The 26,745-nt window shown below is 41.2% G+C and overlaps 1 protein-coding gene across 3 annotated transcripts in view; it reads left to right on the plus strand.

Moving 5' to 3' along the window:
* Positions 1–26,745, plus strand: part of fam20b (FAM20B glycosaminoglycan xylosylkinase) — a 136,746-nt gene that overhangs the window by 97,622 nt on the left and 12,379 nt on the right. Inside the window, exons 6-8 of one of the 3 annotated variants that reach the window (XR_013887880.1) lie at positions 13,615–13,786; positions 15,238–15,429; positions 19,512–19,645. Coding sequence is in view for 2 of the 3 variants with exons in the window: in XM_080195969.1 (XP_080052095.1) it covers positions 13,615–13,786; positions 15,238–15,429; positions 19,512–19,571 (424 nt within the window). In the remaining variant the exon portion in view is untranslated. The remainder of the gene's footprint in view (positions 1–13,614; positions 13,787–15,237; positions 15,430–19,511; positions 19,646–26,745) is intronic. The other 2 variants (XM_080195969.1, XM_080195970.1) reach the window with 2 other exon arrangements.

Here is a 26,745-nt window from a genome sequence, read left to right on the forward strand (position 1 = left end):
CTGACTTCATGCACAAGTTCCCACTACTATCCTTGACTGGCCCTAACCTCACCCTGATCATTCTTTTATTTCTTACATAAGAGTAAAAGGCCTTGGGGTTTTCTTTTATCTGACCCGCCAAGGACTTCTCATGCCCCCTCCTAGCTCTCTTAAGCCCTTTCCTTAACTCATTCCTAGCTACCTTGTAACACTCAAGTGACCCAACTGAACCTTGTTTTTTCATCCTTGCATACGCTTCCTTTTTCCTCTTGACAAGACATTCAACCTCCTTTGTGAACCATAATTCCCTCACTCGGCCATTTCTTCCCTGCCTGCCAGGGACATGCCTATCAAGGACACACAGTATTTGTTCCTTGAAAAAGCTCCACTTTTCATTTGTGCCCATACCTCACAGTTTCTGCTGCCATCTTATGCTCCCCACATAGTCAATTTCTAAAAGAGCTAATTTTAACAATTTTATAGCAGTTGCTTTTATTCTGTCAAGTATAAAATGGCATTTGTTTTTACTTTGCAGCCAGCTGAGAATGATTTTTTAAAAATGGGTGTAAACCTGCATTAGGACTGAATTTTGCGTGGCCTGGCAGGTGTGTTTCCCACAAGGTCTTGTAAAACGAGGTGGTACGCATCAGAGCTTACTCCCATGTTATGGGCTGGGATGGATGGGCACCAAAATGAACAGTCCACCCACCACATTTAAATCAACCATTAAGTGTTCATTAGGCTTTTTAACTAAGTCTATTGACCCTGAAAATAAGGGCAGAAGCGGGAAGCCCAATTTTTAACTTAAATGGGCAGGATTTAAGGGTGATTGTTCTTCAGATGCTGCCCTTTGCTGACTCTGGGATGATGCACCTACCCCTACTGCCTCATTAGACTGGATAGACACAGCCTTCCTTCCTACCCATGCCGACCCTTGAAACCCAAACCCCCAATTTTCCCTCTGCCTAACCTCCCTTAACCTTCCCTGGCCAAGATCCTGATATTACCTGCTTCAGAGATACCAGGCCTTAGGCTCCACTTCTCATTTGCAGTTTCAGCAGCTTCCTGTTATGCCGTCCTGGTGCTGCTGAGACTGAGGGAGATGTTGGTCAGCAGCTCCAGTGGCAGAACTTTGGCCCTTGTTGATGAGCCCCGCAACACTTGATTACTGCGGGACAGGTGGACATGCAGCATGTTGCCTCCACACCAATTTGGACTGCGATGGAGGAGGGGTTGTAGGCATGCCTTCCACCCCCACTATTATTCTGCCCATATTACTGAAGGAGTGGTTAGGAGGTGTTGCCTGTTCTATGTTGCTTTACCTGTTCCAATATGTCGCAAATATAAAATAAATGATTTTCTGAACTCCACGCATACGAGACAATATTTTGTTAAGTGTTCTGATTCCACAATGGCTTGTTCAATGCCCAGTGAAAGCGTAGTCTCGTCGTCACCACTTCAAATATGAACTGTGCTCATAAGGAAATTTCTGGAATTGTCTTTCGTACTTGGAAATGGGCTGTAAGCAGTGGCTAAGGTGGCTGTAAAGGGTCAGATTCCTTTTGCAAATTCAACACAGACTACATGAAGTTCCTAAAAGTTTCTAATTCAGTCACTCTCGGTGGGGTATCCCCTTTCAATGGACATAACCAGACAGCACTCCTCTATGGAATTCATGCCTGCTGTTGGCTGTAGTTAACTCCCAACTGAGAGTCTGGAAGCTCATTGATTCAATGTCCCCAAGTTTGCAATTCAGCAAAAGGGGAACTGCAGGACACTCAAATATTGTTTCAGACAGGGATTGATTTAAAATTTCTCCTTCCACCTCCCATCTGTAAATAGAAACATTTTTTGATTTGCTTCCCCTTTTCCCTTCCCCCTTGATCTTGGTGTCATCCAATTTCTATTAATAATCCCAAGCAAACTTCAACTCAAAGTTAGTTTATTTGCACATGCTCCAAACATGGGAAGAGGGTCTCAAAGTTGCCTCCTTTGCATTACTGTGAAAGAGGAATAGAGAAAGGAAAGATTTACAGACTAGAGACTACAGAGAAAGAAATCTTGTTTCGAGTAGGTTCCAGAGTCCAGACTATCCCTTCACGTAGATTGATGAGTTGAAAACTGATGTTAGATAATTCTCTTTTAGAAACATAGAAACTAGAAGCAGGAGTAGGCCATTCTGCCCTTTGAGCCTGCTCTGCCATTCATTTTATCATGGCTGATCATTGAATTCAATATTCTGATTTCCCCCTTCCCCTCATATTCTTTGGTCATTTTAGCCCCAAGAGCTATATTTAATTTATTCTTAAAATCAGATGACATTTTGGCCTCAACTGCTTTCTGTGGTAGTGGATTTCACACATTCACCACCCCCTTAGGTGAACAAATTTCTCCTCACCTCAGTTCTAAAAGATTGATCCGTTATCCTCAACTATGATCCCTAGTTTTAGAACTCCCCCTCTGTTAGGAATATTCCTTCTGAATCTACCCTGTCTAACCCTGCTAGAATTGTATAAGTTTCTATGAGATCCCCTCTCACTCTTCTAAATTCCAATGAATATAATCCGAAGCTACTTAGTCTCTCCTCATTTGATAGACCTTGCCATCCCAGGAATCAGCCTGGTAAACCTTTGTTATACTCCCTCTATAGCAAGAGCATCCTTCCTCAGATAGTACATCAAATCTGCACACAATACTCAAGGTGTGGCCTCACCAACGTCCTATACAATTGCAGTAAAACATCCCTCTCGCTATGCAAGTCAACACACCATTTCCATTGCGTGCTTACTTTCAGTGACTGATGCAAGAGGACACCAAGGTCTTGCTGAGCATTCACTTCTCTCAGTTTACGTCCATTCAATTAATAATCTGTCTTCCTATTATTGCTACCAAAGTGGATAATCTCACATTTATCCACATTAAACTGCATCTGCCATGCACATGCCTACACACTCAGCCTGACCAAATCACTCTGAAACATCCCTGCGTCCTCCTGACAGCTCACCCTCCCTCCTGGTATTAACTTCAGATGATGAACCTTGGTGTTAACTTCAAATGATGAAATATGCGTGCATAGGTGAATCAATCTTGAATTTCTAGTAGCAGTAGGGGCTAGTTGCCCAACATGAGCCAGAATTCCTTGTCTGTAATACTGCTAGTTAGTGAAATAATAGACTGAGACTTTGTCGTACAGCAGGGCAATATTACTGATTGCTCAAAAGAGGTCCATACCACATGACTCCCACCTTGTCATGCTTTCTTCAGCAAAGGGTATTGGTCCCTCGTATGAGTTCCCAATATTGTCAAACACTAAGAATTGAATGGAAGATTGCAGGCCCTTTGTCTTGGCAGACGAGTTGACTTGAGATAGCTAGCCTGGGTTATGAAATGCAGCTGGCCTTCTGCAGTTGTCTTTGAATTTTGCCTGTGTAGTCCATGATGTGTTGTTAGTGCCTCTTCAGAGATAATCAGATGTAAGTATCTCTGATTATCCCAAGTAGCTCATATTGTTTGAGGCTGGCAGACAGATACACATTCAGCACATCTATATAAATATCTTGTTTAAAAAAAAACAGGGTGGGGTCTTAGTTCCCAGACATTATCCACAGAAGGGTGTGAAAATCATTTGTTATCTGAAGACGCAGAAAGACCTGTGTAATTGGCAAAGAATGCTGAAAAAAACAGCAGCTGTAAGAAAAGGATGCATCATCTTTGCCTTCAAGAACCTAGAGGCTGTAAAATTTTAAACAGCCTCCCAGACTGATTGCTAAATCAAAGTCCGCATGTAAAGAAAATAGTCCTCCAGATATGAAAAGCACAAGACAATCCTGCTATATTCCTGATATCCAACTTCAGTTAATTGAGCTCAGCTTGAGTACAATTCCAAAATGGCAAAAACAGTTTATTTTACGGGACCCATAGTTACTGTTCTGCAGTAGGCCAGACATACGATCTATGAACTATTCTTGTGTTTGCAGTTTGTGCAAGTACACTATCCTTTGTAACTCTAAATTTTCTCCAGCGTATATGTGTGTGTGTGTTCTGATGGTTGGCATAGAAGTTAGATTTTTCAGATGAATGTGTGAATAAATAATCCTCTTTATTTAGACCAACAAAATCTTCCTCTTATTTCAATTTATCACACGTGAGCATATCTATTTTTGGTGCTAACCAGTTCTGAGGAAGGAACTTATGTGTATGGGTACTGCTTACAATTGGAACAGTAGAGATAGTTAGCTGTTAAGAATTATAACCTGTCATGTTTAAGTATTTAAATTGGTAAAGGTTTTTTTGTTATATTCTGTGTTCTTAAATAAAGTTTGTTTGGATAAAAGCTTCCTAGTAGGTCAATTGAATCATATCTAGAGTGGAATACCTTTACCTGGAGCAGAATAGCTTATGCTCACCCTAATGCCAAAATCATATAAAGTTGGGGTGTAGACTAACTTCATAATATATCTTGAAGTTTCTGATCTGGTCCCTAATAGTTATCCTATTTAGTGCCCAACACCCAGTGTTAATCACCTCTTACATGTTTGTGCTCTAGGCAGGAAAAGGTTAATTAACAACCTCTCTAATGCTCAGTATACTCTCCGAATAAAATTGGTGTCATTAGATCTATGTTAAAACTATTTTCAAGCAACCATACTGTATATTCAATCACATCCTTTTAAAAAATAACTCTTGTTGATCTAATGTTTTAGTGTACAAATCAAGGCTAATTGTTTGAAAAGAACATTAGATTTTTATAATTAGTGTACTATTTTAATTAATTCATTATGAAACCAAAATGAATAAACTGAGCTGTAGAACACAACTCAGTATATGATTTGTCAGCTGCTAAATTACTGGTGAACTTTGAAACCCCATTCTATTCATGCCATGGGTTGACACACAGCACTTCTCTCAACATTGTACACAAGGAAGCTTTGTGAAATAATTTGTTTTACAATTATTATCTTGATTTTTGATTTGATTTATTATTGTCACGTGTTAACATACAGTGAAAAGTATTGTTTCTTGCGCGCTATACAGACAAAACATACCATTCATAGAGAAGGAAACGAGAGAGTGCAGAATGTAGTGTTACAGTCCTAGCTAGGGTGTAGAGAAAGATCAACTTAATGCAAGATAAGTCCATTCAAAAGTCTGATAGCAGCAGGGAAGAAGCTGTTCTTTAGTTGGTTGATACGTGACCTCAGACTTTTGCATCTTTTTTCCGAAGGAAGAAGGTGAAAGAGAGACTGTCCGGGGTGCTTGGAGTCCTTAATTATGCTGGCTGTTCGCTGAAGTAGCGGAAAGTGTAGACAGAGTCAATGGATGGGAGGCTAGTTTGTGTGATGGACTGGGCTACATTCACGACCTTTTGTAGTTCCTTGGGGTCTTCGGCAGAGAGAGTGATACAATGAGGAAGAATGCTTTCTATGGTGCATCTGTAAAAGTTGGTGAGAGTCAGTAGCTAAATGCCAAACTTCCTTAATCTTTTTAGAAAGTAAAGGCATTGATTGGTTTTCTTAACTATAGTGTTGGCAAGTTGTTGGTGATCTGAACACCTAAAATCTTGAAGCTCTTGACCCTTTCTACTTCGCCCTCATTTATGTAGACGGGCACGTTCTCTTTTTACGCTTCCTGAAGTCGATGACAATCTCCTTCATTTTGTTGACTTTGAGGGAGAGATTGTTGCTGTACCAGTTCACCGAATTGATATGACTCTGCCAGTTTGGGTCATGGCAGCATCATAGCAACAGTTGTTTATTAATTTATATATGAAGGAACCTGCCCCAGAGGGGGTTGTCTTTTTCTCCAGTAACTTCCACAGCTTTCCACAGAAATGCATCCTGAGAAGATGCTAGTCTTTCTGGTTTTGTGGCATCCTTGTCCTGAGTTGCAGCAATTGTAAGGCAAAGCAATTAACTGTTCCTTTGTTTCATATGTTTGAAGAACTGTCATATTATACAAATGATCAAACTTCACATTACAGAGTACTAGTTCTGGACTCAATGAGCCAGATGGCCTCACTTGTGACATTATTCTTCCTCATCCTAGTGCTTATATTTGGTTAACTAATAGAAAAAAGAATTAGGACAAATGGATGATTTTTAAGTTGGGAAACTGTAACTATTGAAGTGACACAGGGATTGGTGTTGGGGCCTCAACTATTTCCAATTGATGTTGTAATGATACTATGCTATTGATATATTTTCTGTTTAAGGGGGAACCGCTGTAAGATTCAAGTTTATTTATTAGTCACAAGTAAGGCTTACATTAACATAGCAACGAAGTTATTGTGAAATTCCCCTGGTTGCCACCTTCAGGCACCTGTTCAGGTCAATGCACCTAACCATCATAAAGATCATAGAAACCCTACAATACAGAAAGAGGCCATTCAGCCTATCAAGTCTGCACCGACCACAATCCCACCCAAGCCCTACCCCCAGATCTATACATATTTTACCCACTAATCCTCTAACTTATGCATCTACGGTCAAAATAGCATGGCCAATCAACCTAACCTGCACATCTTTGGACTGTGGGAGGAAACCGGAGCACCTGGAGGAAACCCACGCAGACATGAGGAGAATGTGCAAACTCCACACAGACAGTGACACAAGCCAGGAATTGAACCCAGGTCCCTAGCGCTGTGAAGCAGCAGTGCTAACCACTGTGCTACCTTGCTGCCCCTAGATTCAGTGTCTTTTTATAGGGGATTTGGAGGGAATGCAGCAGATGTTGGAAATTACTCATTTCAGTCATATAGGGTTTAATTAGCAGAAGGCTTAATGGGCTTTTGGTTATAAATGAGAAAGGACCCTGGGGTGTTTTTTTGATTAAGGTAATGAAAGGTGTGTTTAGATATATAGGGTCATATGAACACGAGGTTAATGGGAGAACCTTGATTTGCAGCAGATAAATGGTTTCAAATTAGCTCAGTTGCTGGAGAAGGCTGTCTAAAGATAGAAGCCTACAAATTGTTCTGTCTCTCTCTGACAAGTTTCTCTGGAACCTTCACAGCTGTTACAACAATGTAAAGCAAGTAGGCCTGTGAAATATATTTAAAGTTATGCTGATAGGAAGACTTGCTTACTTGGCACTGAAATATTAAGTTAGAAATTCGAGTTATTTTTTCATCTGAAGATTACTCAACTGTTATGCTGTTACATTTTGTTTGAGCTATATTTAAACTGTTATGAATAAAACTTGTTAGAAGAACCCTAATTTGTCAGTAGTATCGCACCTAGAGCAAAGCCTCCTTTCCTCACATTTATAAGAACATAAGTAATAGGAGCAGGAGTAGGCCATCTAGCCCTTCGAGCCTGCCCCGCCATTCAGTAAGATCATGGCTGATCTGTCGTGGCTCAGTTCCACATTCCCGCCCTCTCCCCATAACCCTTAATCCCCTCGCTTATCAAAAACCCATCAACTCGCGTCTTAAAAATATTTAGCAAGGCAGCCTCTACCACCTCAACGGGCAGAGAATTCCAGAGATTCACCACCCTTTGAGTGAAGAAGTTCCTCCTCAACTCCGTTCTAAACCGCCCCCCCTTTATCTTGAGGCTGTGCCCCCTAGTCCTACTGTCCTTTCTGAGCGGGAAGAGTCTCTCCACCTCTATCCTATCCATCCCATTCATCATCTTATATGTCTCAATGAGATCTCCCCTCATTCTTCTAAACTTTAACGAGTACAAGCCTAGTTTATTCAGCCTCTCCTCATAGCTCAACCCCCTCAACTCCGGTATCAGCCTAGTAAACCTCCTCTGCACTCCCTCCAAGGCCAAAATATCCTTGCGTAAGTACGGCACCCAAAACTGCACACAGTATTCCAGCTGCGGCCTCACCAATGCCCTATACAGCCGCAGCAAGACCTCCCTACTTTTATATTCAATCCCCCTCGCTATGAAGGCCAGCATCCCATTAGCCTTCCTGACCACCTGCTGCACCTGCAGGCTGGATTTTTGCGACTCATGCACAAGGACCCCGAGGTCCCTCTGCACCGTCGCCTGCTGCAGTTTTTCACCACGTAAGTAATAGTCCTTCCTACCATTATTCCTACCAAAGTGGACCACCTCGCACTTACCAACATTAAATTCCATTTGCCATTTCCTGGCCCACTCGCCCAGCCTATCTAGATCCTTCTGCAGACTCTCCACACCCTCCGTGCAATTTGCCGTTCCACCAATCTTGGTGTCATCAGCAAATTTCGACACCATACACTCGGTTCCCTCCTCCAGATCATCTATATAAATGGTAAATAGCTGAGGCCCCAGCACCGACCCCTGGGGCACTCCACTAGTCACCAACCGCCAATCCGAATAGCACCCATTAACCCCCACCCTCTGCCTCCTATTTGACAAACAATCCTCTATCCACACTAACACCCTACCCCCAACTCCATGCCCCCTTACCTTCTGCAGTAACCTCTTGTGAGGTACCTTGTCAAACACCTTCTGAAAATCAAGAAAGACCACATCCACCGGCTCTCCTCTATCCACTGCCCTAGACACATCCTCATAGAACTCCAATAAATTTGTCAGACACGACTTCCCCTTAACGAAACTGTGCTGCATCTGCTCTATCAAGCAATTCCCCTCAAGATGCCTCGCTATTTCCTCCTTGATGACGGATTCTAACATTTTACCCACAACAGACGTTAAACTAACCGGCCTATAATTCCCTGCCTTTTGCCTGGCACCCTTCTTAAACAACGGCGTAACATTAGTCGCTTTCCAATCTTCCGGCACTTCCCCGGAATCCAGCGACGTCTGGAAAATAACCACCAAGGCATCCACTATCACCTCCGCCATTTCTTTCAGAACCCTCAGATGCATTCCATCCGGTCCTGGGGACTTGTCCACAATCAGTCCCTCCAGTCTGTCGAGCACTGCCTCTCTAGTAACAATAATGTCATTGAGACCCTCCAGTCCTACCACCTTTCCATCGCTAACACCCGGCAAATTATTCACGTCTTCCTCCGTGAAGACCGAAACAAAAAAGTTATTCAAGACCTCAGCCATTTCCCCATCCCCTACCACTAAGTCCCCCCTCTCATCCTCTAAGGGTCCAACGTTCACCCTAGCCAGCCTCTTCCTTTTTATACATTTATAAAAACTCTTGCTATCCTTTTTTATATTAAGCGCTAGCCCAGCTTCATAGTTTCTCCTACCCTTCTTTATCAACTTCTTTGTCAATCTTTGTTGACATTTAAACCTCTCCCAATCCTCTTCTCGCCCACTACTCTTAGCTACTCTAAACGCCTCCGCTTTTAATTTAACACTTTCCTTCACCTCCTTCGTTATCCACGGCTTATTACCTCTCCTCCTACGGTCCTTTTTAACCATCGGAATAAATTTCTGCTGAGCACCAAGAAAGATCTCCTTAAAGATCCTCCACTGCTCCTCAGCAGACCTACCTTCCAACGCGCTCCCCCAGTCAACATTCGCCAATTCTTCTCTCATCCTACCGTACTCCCCTCTGTTCAAACAAAGGACGCGTGTCCGGGAACCCACTTTCTCCTCCTCCATCTGCACCAGAAACTCCACCATACAATGATCACTCTCCCCAAGAGGATCCTTCACCGCAAGGTCCCTAATTCTACCCGCCTCATTACATAACACCAGATCCAAGATAGCTCGCTCCCTCGTCGGCTCCAACACACACTGTTCAAGGAAACTATCCCAGCAGCATTCCAAGAACTCCTCCTTGAGCCCACCGCGTCCAACATGGGTCGACCAATCAATATGTAGATTGAAATCTCCCATAATTACGGCTGTCCCATTCCTGCACGCCGCACTTATTTGCGCGTTAACAGCCCGCCCCACCTCCAGATCATTATTCGGGGGTGTCAAACAAAAAATTGTTGTGGATCTAATCTGACTTCAATATACCCAGCATTCTAACAATATTGATGACTTGGATTAAGGAAATGACTGTACTAGAACCAAATCTGCTGATGACATAATGATAGGTAGGAAAGCAAAGAATCTGCAAATAATATAGATAGGGTTAGTAAGTGAGAAAACATTTGGCAGATGGAGTGTAATGTGGGAAAATGTGAGGTTGTCCATTTGACAAGGAAAAATAGAAAAACAGATTATTTACATGGAGAGAGACTGCAGGATGCTAAAGTACATGTACAGTACACCCTTGTACTTGAATCACGAAAGGTTAGCATGCAAGTACAGCTAGTAATTAGGAAGGCAAATGTTGGTCTTTATTTCCAGGGAGGTGGAGTATGTAGGGAAATCTTGTTACAACTGTACAGGGCATTGATGAGACTGCATCTAGTGTACTATTTTGATCTCTACTTAAGGAGGGATATGCTTGAATTGGAAATAGTGGGATTAGACTGATTTCTGGGATGAAAGGATTTCTTAAGAGGATAGGTTGGGCTGATAGACTTTGGAACTTGGTTGAACCGTATCAGATTGAGTGGGCATGATAGGGCAGATGCTGAGAGGGTGTTTCCTCTTGTGGGGAAATCTAGATCTGGAGTGCACAATTTGAAAGTAAGGGCTGTCCCATTCAAGACTGAGATGAAGAAGAGGACTTTCTTCTCCCAGAGGGTCATTAACTTATGGAATTCTCTTCCTTAGAAAGCAGTGGAAGTTGAATCACTGAATATATTCAAGGCTGAGTTAGATGGAATTTTGATCTACAAGAGAATCAAGGGCCATGGTATTAAAGAGAAAATGCAGCTATTCAGCTACAGTACTCCTCACACTCACTCTTGAGAAAACCAGGTGAAAACTCTTGGAGTTTCAGACAATGCCTTTAATACAGAGTACAGACCTGTTCTGCTGCTCTGACTAGTAATGATGTGGGTATGCCGGCGTTGGACTGGCGTAAACACAGTAAAAAGTCTGACAACACCAGGTTTTAGTCCAACCTATTTATTTGATAATATTCTCACAAGCTTTCGAGGGGTTACCCTCTTCGTCAGGTGAATGGAGAGTTCTCCATTCACCTGACGAAGAGGGTAACCCCTCGAAAGCTTGTGAGAATATTATCAAATAAATAGGTTGGACTAAAACCTGGTGTTGTCAGACTTTTTGCTCTGACTAGTAAACAGTCATTTACAGTTAAGATCCAGGTACAAGAAATTAGCATGTCAAAGATCTACATTTACACAGTTCTATCACAACTATTGATTCATACATAGATAATAGTTGTCCAATTACAACTTGTGCATATCATCCTAATTATAATATTATCAAGCAATGATCGTGATATGTCTGACCAGTGGTATATATAGGCCTCTCAGCGCTCCCATTTCCATTGTCTCTTGTTCTAATGGACAAACATGAACTACAGCTGCACATTGTTCACTTGAATAGTCCCTGACTCTTTTCTGGGTCTGCTTTAATCAAGACCTGTGGTTTTCACATAGCTTTCCTTGTGTGACTGAGATACAGCTTGCAGCTTATGTGATTTTCAAACTTGTGTGATTATTTACCCTTTCAAAGGGTGGGCAGGCAGGAAATTGGAGTTAAGACCATGGTTAGATCAGCCATGTTCTCATTAAATGGCAAGCAAGCTCAAAGAACAAATGTTGTAACCCTGCGCCTATTTCTTATGGTCTTATATGACCTGATACACATTGAGCACGATCTTCCCAAAAATATTCGAAGCGTCATAAAAATCTGAAAATGAGAGTTATTCGTACTGTCCTTTTCGGCGTGCCGTGCACCACAACCGTTGAACACAATGCAAATAAAGGGCCTCTATGCGATACTCGCCAGCATGGAGGTTCAAAGCACATGACTCACCTAACCTGGCTGCAGCTGTATGCTGTTAAGTGGGGTGAGGGAGCTACATGCAAACAATAATAATTCATATACAGTCAGTCATGCCAGGAATGTGACACCTTGTAGAGGTGCCCCCCCCCCCCCCACCCCTTGCCTTCCTGGGATGGTCAACAGGTTTGGGTTGGCAGTGCAGCTTGGTGATGATGCAGTAGCCAGTGCCCACACATACTGGCATGGAGGACTGGCGGCCAGTGCCGGAAGAAAATTAATGATCTCGCTCAGACAGCAAGAGTGAGTGCCCCTCCCATCCTGACATCAGTCCAGTCTGTTGTGCCTGCAATGTCCATGTCAAGCCACATCCCATGGCCTCCCAGCATCTGACCCCTATCCCCTTCGGAACCTCCGCCTTCACAATTCTTCCTGCCAAGGCATGGCCCCGCAGACCCCACCCAATCGGCTCCACCCTTGGCCCTTTAGCCATTGTCTATCAATCCCCCTTTTTGTCTCTGCAGGAGAATGGCCCACAACAGAACGAGCCAAGAGTGAAGATGGGGTCCCAGACCTGTACATCCTCAATGCTTTTGAGGAGGAAGCCATGGCACAGTCTCTGAAGACATTTGCTGAGGACTCCAGAGCTTGGCCCAGTCTCAGAGCTCTATGGCTGAAGGCATCCAGAGCTTTGTCTGGGGGAATGCACACAAAACAAGCCCCAAACCAGTGCCAACTCCTGACCTAAGAACTCTGATACCAGAATGAGCACCCCCCTCTCCCCAAACCACTGCATCCATGCATCCTCTCCACCCCATTCCGCAGTGGCTGAGACCACCCCTCTCTGCACCCCAGAATTGGTGCCCAGTGGTACTCACCTCCTTGCTCCCCCTTGCTATTGCTGTGCCTGATCCAAACTTTTACAGAGCATAGTGATTCATGCCAGCATTACATCGTGCTGGTGAGGTGGGGAGATTCTGGGAGAGGGGACTGATACTCTGTTGACGTCGCTAATGATTTGAAATGCATTCAAATTCATGCTAATAAACTTTGCGCTCATCTTAGGTGGGAAGCATTTCATGCTTGTAAGAAGGGGCTGGGAAGATAGCAAGCTGTTTGGCACCAGGCGCAAATCTGATCTTTAGCTGTGCGTGCTTTCTTGCTACTGTGCTACACAGGTCGACGGGTGGGATGAGATGGTAATATTGCATCCATTAGAGCTAGTCATTTTTGTGTGTGTAAAACTTCTGTGATTTTAACTTAAATCTTTTGTACAATTAAGGACCGAGATTTGATTTCAAAGCAAAATTTTGAATGGAATGAGAAAGATGACAATATCCTAACGTCTTTTACCATGTTAGAGGACCTAGTTTTCAATTGTATCTGAAGGTTGAATTATGTTTAAAACTGAGGAAAAGTGTTTGTAATAGTATTAAATCAATCATTTTTTGGTCACTTAGTACAGTTAAGCATAAAGAAAGATCAAAAAATATTTTGGTCTGGGACAATGAAACCCATGTAGAAACATTTACAAACAAGGAGTTGCCCCACATAGATTGCACGTTTGTAACAAAATGCAAATTTTGAAATTTGTACCCTCATCAGTCAGATGCAAATGTGTCAATGACTACAACTGAGAGAATAGATGTAGTCCCTCTGAAATTGATCACCAAAAGCCAATTGACTTTTCTTAAAGCTATGATCTTATTGTGCATTGTCTCACCTTGATCAGATCTGAAGGAAATTATATTTCATTAGAGTGAAGCTTATTTTGTAGCAATCTTGCTGCTTTTTTTTTCCTACAGCTCATATAAATTGTAAACAAGCTGCACTGGTTCTCTGGGGTGCTTTATATAACACTGTTGAGTTGCTGGATTTGTCTTAATGAATTGTTTTGCTGTTTCAGGTAACAATAGCTGTTTTTATGGAAAATGTTATTACTGCAGAGAATCAGAACCAGCTTGTGCTGATGGGCATATTATGGAGGGATCTGTCACACTATGGCTACCTGACATTTGGCCATTACAAAAACATAGACATCCATGGGGCAGGACTTACCGAGAGGGGAAACTAGCCAGGTATGCTCCAAGTCATTTAGCTGCTTATTTCCATGTTTGACAATCAGTTTTATTTGTTGTGCCAGTACTTGCCCCACCCTCTTGTTCAATGCCCTCTTCACCCCCAAATAGCTAAGTCCATATTGGTGGTGAAATGCACAATAAAGTTGTGAACACAGGTTTGTACTTGCAATCTTTCACATAGCGGGTCATCAGTCCTGCAAATAACCAATGTGATGACGAGCAAAAGCTTGTCCATGCAGAGGAATGAAAAGGAGGAAAAATTGGGCACACCTATATCTCTAACATTTCCACGCGATTTGCTGGGGGAATTTTGACAATGCCTTTCCTGACTCGCTTTCACTACTTCAGTTGGGCTCATGAACCTTACCAGTGGATCAATAACCACTTCCCCTCTCTGATTCTCCCTTCAAAATGTCCGTTCAATTGCAAATAGGGCCCTTGACATCCATGATTTTATTGCAGATAATTGCACTGATGTCATGGCCCCAAGGGAAATCTGGCTCATAGGCAATGGCACTTACTCCTTTACTAACAACTCTGTGCCTGGTTACGCTCTTCTGCTGCTTGCATCACTCAAACTGCATTGTTGGGATGCAACATTATGATCAAACCAAGGTAAAGTTTGTCTCCTTACCCCTTTTGACACTTTGCCTGCTTTAAGCATCTCACTTTCATCTATCCCTCACCTCCATCAAAATCCTCATTCTCTAGCCATAGACCTGAATTTGCATCTTTTTCTAGTTTTGCTCCTTCTTCCCCTTGTGCCCTCTCCACGTTTACCTTGACCTTGAGAATTGATGTCCTGATCTTATGCCTGCTAAACTGCTGGCCACCCAACTTCTGTGGTCACCATTCTAAATGATATTGTAAATGACTCCGTCTTCTCATACTCTTTCAAATCAGTTGTTATTAAACTGCACCTCAAAAAAACCCACCTTGACTCTTCTGCATTTACATGTCATGCTGGAGAAGGTTGTATCAGCAACAAGTCAATGGAGAAATTCAAACATAAGCATTTATAATCAACATGCTCAGGGATGAGAAGATAAAAGGGTTCAATTAGGTAGTGCAGTGAAATGGCAAAAATCCAGATTAAGCAAACCTGAAATGCTATGGTGTTTGAATTATTGACAACTATATAATTCATGTTACATAGGCATCATTCAGACAAAATCCAGAATACGTATGTCTTATGTGTTGCAAATCTTTAGTTAATAGCTTCAAGAGAATATGAGAAAAGGAATAAAATTGTTCAAAAAAGGTAATACATAAAAATATACATGCATAAACTTAACTTTTTTTAAATCAACTTTCATCCCACAGAATGAGCCGCAGTACCTCTCAGTTAAAGCAATGCTCTGTCACATAACTGAACTTGGTTTTATGGAATAATGTAAATTATTTCCAAACTGTTGGATCTTGATTCTCAATGTAATTTTTTTTTATAGGTGGGAATATGATGAGAGTTACTGTGATGCAGTAAAGAAGACCCCTCCCTATGATTCTGGTCCTCGTCTCCTAGATATAATAGATACTGCAATTTTTGACTACCTAATTGGCAATGCAGACCGCCATCACTATGAAAGTTTTCAAGATGATGGTGGTGCGAGTATGTTAATTTTGTTGGACAATGCAAAGAGGTACCTTTTACAACCTTCATTTGTACACTTTACTAAATGGCTTAATTAGTCTAATAGCACTCTGCCATTAAATGAGATCTAACATCAAATAGAAATAAGGAAGGAGAAAAAGTAAAAATGGAGAAGGTTTTGATTTTTTTTCTTTGTTGATTGTAATAGGTATTACCTGGGTATATTTGGTTGCATGCAGATAAGCTTCCATAGGGCAAATAGGGATGGGCAATAAAGACTGGCCTTGCCAGCGACACCGCCCCCCCCCCCCCCGCCCCCCCGCCCCCCCCCCCTTAAATAAATAAAATCAGTGTTGAGTTGGATATTGGTTCATAAAATATAATGACAGACAGGGGTGGCACAGTAGTTAGCACTGCTCCCTCATAGATTCAATTCCTGCTTTGAGTCACTTCTGTGTAGATTGCACATTCTTTCCGTATTTGGGTGAGTTTCCTGCGAGTGCTCCAGTTTCTTCCCACAATCCAAGGATGTGTGGGTTAGGTTGATTGGCTATGCTAAATTGATCCAATATCAGGGTGATTAGCAGGTTAAATGTATTGGGGTTGTGAGAGTGGGGCCTGTGTGGGATTGTAGTCGGTGCAGACTCAATGGGTCAAGTGGTTGCCTTCTGCACTGTAGGGATTCTATGAATGAAAAATTAGTATTATCTTTCTCCGTTTATTGTCTTTATTTTGTTTCACTGTTTTCATAGCTTAGATGGCAAAAATAGGTTTTTTTCCCCCCCCCAGAACTGAATTTATTGGAAGTAATTGTATAACTGGTTCTTCTATTGGCGGTAGCTCAGCTCATCATGAAATGTAAATTGTGGAATCAGAAAGCCAGCGACACACGTGATTTTTCAAATTTATAGGGTGAAATTATGCAAACCTTCTCGCCAACAACCAAGCTTTTTAACATTAAAGTCAATAGGAAGTGCACTTGCAATTTTCCAGTAAGGTACCCATCAAGTCATTGAGGTCATGTTGGTAAATTCTCAGATAATTCTGCCATGTATCCTTATTGTTGGAGGCCTGATTTATCTGTTTCATTGTTACATTGTTTTAGTTTAATATTTTCTCACCATCTGTATAGTGGAGAGTTGGTAGCACTTGAGAATTACAAATTTGTTTTCGTTTGGGAGCTTATAGTTTACAGTGGTACTCTGAATCTCAGAGTTGGGATACAGCTTTGACTTAATTGTTTCATGAAGTTATTGATGCATACTATTATTAGAGTAAATTGCAACATTTAGAATATGCACATGCAGAATTAAATGTGAAAGTCAGGATTTGAAGTTCGAGTTACCCTGCTCCTGAGAAGGCTGTACCGTGACAGTATCTCACCAACAGAGTCTCTAAAGAAATACATCCAACATGTAAAATTGTAGTAGTTACTGTTACGAACCCATTGATATTATAACTGGATGGAAAGATTCCAGAATGGAACGCTGGCTTAAAAGACCGTAACTTTTACTTTTACTTATGAAACATGGAGGAACAGAGTCACATGACTGCTAATTAATTTTAACATGAAGAAAACAAAATTATTAAACATGAAAATGTTGAATTATGATGCAGTATTCATTTAGTCTCCCCCTTAGCTTAACAAATAAACACAAATTTTAACATGATTACAAAGTACATCTTAAATTACAATGGTCTCATTAATACAGAGTCCTTTTGTGGTCAGTTACACACATTCTGCTCTGAACCCAAGATGGTGACTGTTGATTTCCCCTTGGAATTCCCCCAGATTGTCACATTAGAGCTTTCCAACTTCAATTCCAAAAACATACTTTAAAATCTTCTCTCATTTAACATGCCTTCCCTTAGTGGTTTACATTCCAAAATCCGGACCAGGTTTTCCAAATGACACCTTTAAACAAAGCTTTTACTCCACTTTTAACAATGAATTTAGTCTGGGATTTACACTAACCCTTTCAGGTTTTTTTTTACCTTGACTGCTGTATAAAGTGTTCACAATAGCATTAACTCTCAATTCCCAGACTCTTATTAAAATGGCAGCAAATGTTTGACTTAATTCTTAAGGCTGCTGTCCCACTTTAAATCTGGTTACTGCAATTGGCCCTTTAACTGTTCCTTGGCCTCTTCTTTTGCCTCCAGTGTTCTTAGACATTCTTTCTATCCCAATTTCCTGATTATCTGGCCTGTAACCTGTTCTTTAGGAAGCATGCATCTTTGCAATTCCTTTGTCCTGTTAGCTTCTCCTAACAGAGTTGAGATGGTAGCTCCCCAGCATCCTTTCTTCAACTGCAATATATCCAGCTAAAACTAAAACACAAAAGCCTCTTTACCTTACAAGGATCCCCAGTTGATACCCATGCCAGTATACTTCTGCTGACCTGTTTATTCTCCATGTTATTATGCTCCAAGCACAATAGAAACATAGTTGGAACTTAACAACCCCCATGCATACAAACACTAATATGAATCTAACTAGAAGCTTTACCTTTGCAGGCACAGAAACATTAAATTAAACCTACTTGAACTATACTTTATGTCTAATGTTTACCAATACAAACATAAATCCCTTAAATATACTTTTATTTTGCTAACATTACCACTAGCTACTCACTAAATGTGCCGGAAAAGGGCTGATGCATTCAGTATTAAGTTACCTAAAATTAATTTTGCTGTGTGGAATTGCATTCCTTCAGAAATTAATGAGCTTTGGAGGGATTTTAAGTTTGTTTTTGTTTCTTTTAGCTCTCTTCCATGTCTAATATGACTTCTGTGCAATGGTGGTGTCAGTGAGAACTCTTCAGTCTGGTTGAAGAGCTTTATTATTGTTTGTTGTGCATATAGACACCTTAAGGAGTTCCATAGAGTGGCTATGCTGTATCAGATGCTGGATTAGAGCAATTCTAATCTCAAAAGCCATGAGAAGGTTTTGTTAACAATGAATTACTTACCGCAAAGTCAGTGCTATATCTTTTCCTCACTAACGTATGCTAAATTCCAATTCAGACTAATTGGATGAAAGTTCTTAATCATATTGTGTAAGGCTACCAAATGAAACAAGTTTGAATAGTTTCCATTCAGTTTCCAGTGGAAATTCAGAACTGCAGCACTAACCTAACATCCAGTAAGTTGTTCTGCTTAGCAGCACCAATTCTGTTGGTTTTTTTCCGGTGGCTAGATATTGTGCTTAATACAAAGATTCGTGACTACAGTATTTTGGTGAAAGACATTTCTTTATTGACTAACATACACTGGGAGAAAGGGTTGGGCAATCCAACCGTTCTCTGAAGTTACATCACAGTGGCAATACAATTATACAACTTCCAAAAGATATTTTACCCACTTTCTGGCTCATCATGAACCAATCATCATTAGTACAGGTCAATCATTATTAATAAATGTCATATACCTGGGCCAATTACAGATACTCTCTGACAGATGGGAACAATAAGTTCTAGTGATTTCTGCCTGACTTCCCGATGGCCACCTGTTCTGAACTTTTATCTGATTTAATACTCTGCCGATTCATTAAGCTGTCAGAAACCTCTAGCTTGTCCATGCTCAATGAGTGTCTCCTTCATCGAGTTGTCTGGTACCCATGCTGATAAGAGCGATGCTTCTATGGATATATTGTTTTTAGGAAAGTGGGTCATTTTACTGGCTTATTTCCCCTGATGCCTTCGAACTCTGTGCCATTAGCCAAAATGTATGCCTTTTCAATAATATACTTTCAAAAATACATGTTTAAGTTCTCTAACTATGGTTATGTGTTTCTATGCAGACAGTACTTCTATAAAATATATATAAAGGCAGTCTGCAATTCTTACTCTAAGCTAATCCATTCTTTCCTAATAGTCTTTATTAGTGTTTTAAATCCCAGAGTATTTTGAAGTCCTCTGACAAAAGGCTAAGAAGATTTTTGTTACAGGAACATATAAAATCAAGAAGTTCTGATGAAGCGTGGTATTAAAATAGTATATGGAGAGATTTAGACAGCAAAATAACTGTTTGGCACCTTCTGACTTATTTAAAACATGAAACATCTGGGATGAGGAACATTTCACCAAAAAGATCTTAAAATTGTTACTTGTTCTTTGTTTTTGTTTCTAGTTTTGGGAATCCTAGTTTAGATGAAAGAAGCATCCTCGCAGCAGTTTACCAGTGTTGCATGTAAGTGTCACACATTACGAAAAGCTGCAAAGAAATTACTCCGTAGATATGAATTATTCTTTTGCGTAATTAAGGTTAGTAAGGCACGACCTACCCTTCACAAAACTGTGCTGACTATCTCCAATCAATTCATTACTCTCTAAATAACTATAAATCCTATCCCTAATAATTTTTTCTAAAACTTCACCCACAACAGAAGTAAGACTGACCGGTCTATAATTCCCGGGGAAGTCTCTGTTCCCCTTCTTAAACAATGGGACAACATTCGCTATCCTCCAATCCTCTGGCACTATACCTGTGACCAACGACGACCTGAAGATCAGAGCCAGAGGCTCTGCAATCGCCTCTCTTGCCTCCCAGAGAATCCTAGGGTAAATCCCGTCCGGCCCAGGGGACTTATCCAATTAATTATCGTATTAATTATCCAATCCCAGACCATTTTTGAAACATGAAAATAGATGTTATGTAGAAATGCAAAAATGCAGATGTATTGTTGACAATCTCTCATTTGTACAATCAACTGATAAAATATGATGTTTGAACTCTTGTGAAATTGCCAAATGATACTGGGTGCCAGTCTCGATGCCAGTCCAGACTGTTGAGTGTTGCCAGATTAATCAACTATGAAGAACAGCAGCAGAGTCAAGATTGATTCTATCCTTATCTGAAGTCCCGCTGTGTACAGGTCTGTTCAAAACCCCAACTTTAAAATGAGCCTAAACATCCAAACAATATATATTTTCTTTGTAAAAAGACAATAACTTGATTGTTGTTGCAAAGAGTACTTGGGGATTAAAATAATGAGTCCAAATGGAGCTCTTTTGAAAATTGCAGTTTTTTTCAGGACAATTGCAAATTTTCAATCAAATATAGTTTTGTAGAATGATCATTCAGACTCTGTCTTTCTCCGCAGATGGTGCCGATCAGCTGTGTTCATCCAGTATTTTCTGTTGTTATTCTGAACATTGCTGTCTATCTGGCTGATACTGGATCAAATTATGCAGAGCTCAGTATTGGGTCCTTTACTGCTCGTAGAGCAATAATTCAGATTTAAGTGGGGAGAGCATGATTAAGAGGATTGCAGATGATATGAAAATTAGGCATGCGGTCAATAGTGTTAGAGGATGTTTCCACTTGTGGGGAATCTAGAACTAGGGGCACAGTTTAAAGTTAAGGGATCTCCCTTTTAAGATGGAGATGAGGAGGAAGTGCTTCTATCGAAGGGTCCATAGTCTTTGAAATTCTCTTCCAGAGGGAGCAGTGGAAGCTGGAAATTTGAATATATTCATGGTGGAGTTAGACAGATTTTTGATTGACAAAGGAGATAAGGATTATCAAGGGCAGGTAAGAAAGTGGAGTCCAAGGCCCAAATCAGAACAGCCATGATCTTATTGAATGGTGGGATATGTTCAATGGGTAGATGGCCTACTCTTGCTCCTATTTCTTATTTTAAAAAAAGCTATAGATGGCAGGAAGACATCTATCTATTGGACTGGTCAGGTGGACAGTAAAGTCAAAAATGAAAAGCAGTCAGCAAAAACATGACCTCTAGAGAGGTTAAACAAAGTAAGAGAATACACAGTAAATGGTAGGTTGAGGCACCTTGGAGTGTGTGTCCAGGTAGCAGGACAGGTCGATCAGGTGAAGGCAGTGCATACTTTATTGGCCAAAGCACAGTATACAAAGTACCTTGACATTATATTAGAACCGAATAGGCCACAGCTTGAGTGTCGTATAGAGTTTAGTCATATAGTGGTCAGCACATTACAGGAAGGATGTGATCGCATTAGAGGGTGCAGGAGGGATTTACAAGATTGCTGACAGGACTGGAGAATTTTGATGATGAGAAAAGATTGGATCAGCTGTGTTTTTTCATTACAAGTGAGAAAGGTGAAGAGAGATTTATTTGAAATGTATAAAATTATGGGGGTGCGGGGAGCTGAGATTGTGTGGAAAGCAGATTCCAGTAACAGAGTGGGAAATAATCAAGTACCATAGATATAAAGTAGTTGGTAGAAGAATGAGCGAGGAGTTGAGGGGATAATCTTTTCACCAAAAGGGCAGTGAGAATCTAGAACTCAGTGCCAATAGGGTGGCAGAGACAGAATTATGCATCACATTTAAAAACTACTTGGATATGCAGTGGAGGTGTTGTGGCCAACAGGGCCATGGAGCAAGAACTGGAAAGTGGGATCAGGCTGGATCACTCTTTTTCAGACTGCACAGACATAATCCATCTAATAGCCTCTTTCTGTTTCTTTGTTACTCGATGCTGATAGGATTAAGGAGAATCCTAAGGCGTTGTATAGGTGTGTCAAGAATAGAAGGTTGGTTAGGGCAAGATTAGGGCCAGTTATAGACAGCAGAGGGAAGTTATGTGTGGAACCGGAAGAGATTGGAGAGGCATTGAACCAATATTTCTCTTCGGTGTTCACGCAGGGGGACAAGGATATAGCTGAGGAGGACACTGGGTTGCAGGGGAGTAGAATAGACAGTATTACAGTTGATAAGGAGGATGTGCTGGATATTCTTGAGGGTTTGAAAATAGATAAGTCCCCTGGTCCGGATGGGATTTACCCTAAGATTCTCTGGGAGGCAAGAGAAGTGATTGCAGAGCCTCTGGCTCTGATCTTCAGGTCGTCGTTGGCCTCTGGTATAGTACCGGAAGATTGGAGGTTAGCAAATGTTGTCCCATTGTTTAAGAAGGGGAACAGAGACTTCCCCGGGAATTATAGACCGGTGAGTCTCACTTCTGTTGTGGGCAAGGTTTTAGAAAAAATTATTAGGGATAGGATTTATAGTTATTTGGAGAGCAATGAATTGATTGGAGATAGTCAGCATGGTTTTGTAGCGGGTAGGTCGTGCCTTACTAACCTTATTGAGTTTTTTGAGAAAGTGACCAAAGAGGTGGATGGGGGTAAGGCAGTTGACGTGGTATATATGGATTTTAGTAAGGCGTTTGATAAGGTTCACCATGGTAGGCTTCTGCAGAAAATGCAGATGTATGGGATTGAGGGTAATCTAGGAAATTGGATCAGGAATTGGCTAGCAGATAGGAGACAGAGGGTGGTGGTTGATGGTAAATATTCGTCATGGAGTTCGGTTACGAGTGGTGTGCCTCAGGGATCTGTTTTGGGGCCACTGCTGTTTGTAATTTTTATTAATGATCTGGATGAAGGTATAGTTGGGTGGATTAGTAAATTTGCTGATGACACCAAAGTCGGAGGTGTGGTAGATTGTGAGGAAGGGTGTCATAGTTTGCAGGAAGACTTGGACAGGTTGCAGAGCTGGGCCGAGAGGTGGCGGATGGAGTTTAATGCGGAGAAGTGTGAGGTAATTCACTTTGGTAGGAATAACAGATGTGTTGAGTATAGGGCTAACGGGAGGACTTTGAATAGTGTGGATGAACAGAGGAATCTAGGTGTATGTGTACATAGATCCCTGAAAGTTGGGAATCAAGTAGATAGGGTTGTTAAGAAGGCATACGGTGTCTTGGCGTTCATTGGTAGGGGGATTGAATTTAGGGGTCGCAGCGTCATGTTGCAACTGTACACAACTCTGGTGCGGCCGCACTTGGAGTACTGTGTGCAGTTCTGGTCCCCACATTACAGGAAGGATGTGGAGGCTTTGGAGAGGGCGCAGAGGAGGTTTACCAGGATGTTGCCTGGTATGGAGGGGAGGTCCTATGAGGAGAGACTGAGGGATTTGGGGTTGTTTTCGCTGGAAAGAAGGCGGCTAAGAGGGGATCTTATTGAAACATATAAGATGATTAGAGGTTTAGATAGGGTGGACAGTGATAGCCTTTTTCCTCTGATGGAGAAATCTAGCACGAGGGGGCATGGCTTTAAATTAAGGGGGGGTAGTTATAGGATGGATGTCAGGGGTAGGTTCTTTACCCAGAGGGTGGTGAGGGATTGGAATGCCCTGCCTGCTGAGGTTGTAAATGCGCCTAGTTTGGGGGCGTTTAAGAGATCTGTGGATAGGTTTATGGACGAAAAGGGATTGGTTTAGGTTAGTGGGTCATTGTTTTTTAACTGGTCGGCGCAACATCGTGGGCCGAAGGGCCTGTTCTGCGCTGTAATGTTCTATGTTCTATGTTCTAAATTATGTTAACAACGTGTTCATGCAAATTCTTTATTTAAGCTTATTAAGCTAAGAATTTTTATTTTGAGCTGTTTATAATGTGGCACACTGGAGATGGCTTGTGTATTTGAGTCCAATACCTCCCTATCAAGTGTCACTGCCAACCATTTTCATGCGCCTTTCACTCATAACATTCCTGGGAGATGGCCACCCACTAATGTCATTGGGTACAGGGTGACTCACAAGTATGTTTGCATATAGCCTTATATTTAAAGATTTCTGTTGTCGTTAGGTCTTCTAACCAATCTGTCTTAACAACATGATACTAACTGTGCCCTCATGAATAAGATCAGAATGAGTCCAGTATCGATGAGGTGCTGATTATAGCCATACCAATTATTTTCTTGATGAATCAACCAAATAACTTAATTTACCATGACTTACAAACTGCAGTTGTGGAAGTAGCTCAGCCCTGACGTTAATGTTTCTGTTACTACTGCTTCAGTAAATATTGACTGTGCATGATGTGGAATAATTAGTCTCTTTTTATAGACAAAACCTTTGCATCCCCTTTGAAAAGAGGATTAGGAGCCAGGTGCAGAACTTTTATTAAAGCTCAAAGAAAGAGATAGCTAGCAGCCTGAGGCAGAGAGGCTTTGAAGCGCCCATGGATCATTACTGTACGTATTGGGTTAGCTAATTGCTGCAGGTAGCAACATGAATACTACTGTTGACCACAAAGCTCCCAAATACAGGGAGGGAAAAAAGTCTAAGACAACCTTTCTGCTATAGTTGCAGAGCATCTACTAGAAAGTTCATTAGTAAAGTCTAATGCAAACTTGAATAAGTTTGACTGTGAAATTTAGTTGAGGTACTGGGAGGGCTGCAAGTGCCTAGAGAAAAATGATGAATTTGTCAACGGAATGAATTTTAAATATTCATCTCACTGTTCAAAATGTTGTTTGGGTAGTTTATAGGTTTTTTCCAATCAAGTTAGTTTTTGAATGGGAAAACTGTTGAATTTGTGTTCTTTGAATTTATATGTAAGAGCAAAATTTGGAATATGAATTGCATACAAAGCAGTGTGGATTTAAAATTCATATTCATTTATGAAATATTGTACATGAATGAGAGAATGTCAGTAATGTAACATCCATGATGCACATTTTATTTCTTGAAATGTTTGGCAGCTTGCATTTAGCAATGAAATAGGCCAGCAAAGTGTTAGTACTGGTTATGCTAACGGCTGCAGCATAGATTTTCCTGGGTTATATCACAGATAGAAGTTGTATATGGACATTCTTTTAGCAGTTTAAGTGATCATAAGATAAAGGTGCACGGTGTTATGAATAATGTATTAGCATGGATAGAGGATTGGTTAACTTTTTTCTTGCTGGTGATCAGTGACTAGTGGTGTGCCTCAGGATCAGTGTTGGGACCGCAGTTGTTTATTATTTACACAGATGACTTGGAGCTGGGGACCAAGTGCGGTGTGTCAAAATTTGCAGATGACATTAAGATGGGTGGAAGAGCAAAGTGTGTAGAGAACACTGAAAGCCTGCAAAGGGATATAGATTGTCTAGATGAGTGGGCGAGGGTCTGGCAGATGGAGTACAATGTTGGTAAATGTGAGGTCATCCGTTTTGGTAGGAATAACAGCAAAATTGACTATTATTTAAATGGTACAAAGTTGCAGCATGCTGCTGGGCAGAGGGACCTGGGTGTCCTTGTGCAGGAATCTCAAGGAGTTGGTTTGGAGGTGCAGCAGGTAATTAAGAAGGCAAATGGAATTTTGTCCTTCATTGCTAGTGGGAAGGAGTTTAAAAACAGCAAGGTTATGTTGCAGCTGTGTAAGGTGCTGCTGAGGCCACACCTAAAGTACTGTGTACAGTTCTGGTCTCCTTACTTGAGAAAGGCTATATTGGCACTGGAAGGGGTGCAGAGGAGATTCACTAGGTTGATTCCAGAGTTGAGTGGGTTGGCTTATGAGAAGAGACTGAGCAGACTGGGACTATACTCATTGGAATTAAGAAGGATGAAGGATCTTATAAAAACATAAAAGATTATGAAGGCAATAGATAAAATAGGAGCAGGGAAGTTGTTTCCACTGGCGGGTGAAACTAGAACTAGGGGGCATAGCCTCAAAATAAAGGGATGCAGATTTAGGACTGAGATGAGGAGGAACTTCTTCACACAAAGCATCGTGAATCTGTGGAATTCCCTGTCCAGTGAAGCAGTTGAGGCTACCTCATTGAATGTTTTTGAGGCATGGTTAGATAAATTTTTGAACAGTAAAGGATTTAAGGGTTATGGTGAACGGGTGGGTAAGTGGAGCTGAGTCCACGAAAAGATCAGCCATGATCTTATTGAATGGCAGAGAAAGCTCGAGGGGCCAGATGGCCTAATTCTTATGTTCTTATGATCCTTGTGATGAGGTTTAAAAATGTGGATGGAAATGTTTATTACAAGGCAACAATATGTTGCTCTTTAAGTAAACTGATGTTAGGTTAATGTTTAATTTGGGTTAAAAAGTTGCTCTTTTCAATTTAATGTAAAAAACCTCCTAAAAGTAGTTCTAAGTGTTGCCAGGGGACAGTATGTAGTCTGGCCTGTGGTAAGTGAACCAACACTGAGGAAAAATATTTATCTTGTCCTCAGCAATATATCTGACACAGATGCATTTATCCATGACAGTATAATGAAATGACCAAGTCTTGTCTTCACATTGAGGATATATTCCATTGTCTTGCATGATGGCACAGTGCTTAGCACTGTTGCCTCACAATGCTAGGGACCTGGGTTCGATTCCCAGCTTGGGTCACTTTCTGTGTGGAGTCTGCATGTTCTCTCCATGTCAATGTGAGTTTCCTCTGGGTGCTGTGGTTTCCTCCCAAAGTCTGAAGGATGTGCTGGTTGGATGCATTGCCCATGCTAAATTCTCCCTCAATGTACCTGAACAGCTACCGGAGTGTGGTGACTAGGGGATTTCACAGTAACTTCATTGCAGTGTTAATTAAGCCTACTTGTGGCATTAATGAATAACTTTAAACTTAAACTGGCATTATCACTGTACTAAATGAGATTCAAAACA

This window comes from Carcharhinus amblyrhynchos, chromosome 9, assembly GCF_965287045.1.
Source record: "Carcharhinus amblyrhynchos chromosome 9, sCarAmb.v2.hapA, whole genome shotgun sequence".
In the NCBI taxonomy this organism is placed as follows: Eukaryota; Metazoa; Chordata; class Chondrichthyes; order Carcharhiniformes; family Carcharhinidae; genus Carcharhinus; species Carcharhinus amblyrhynchos.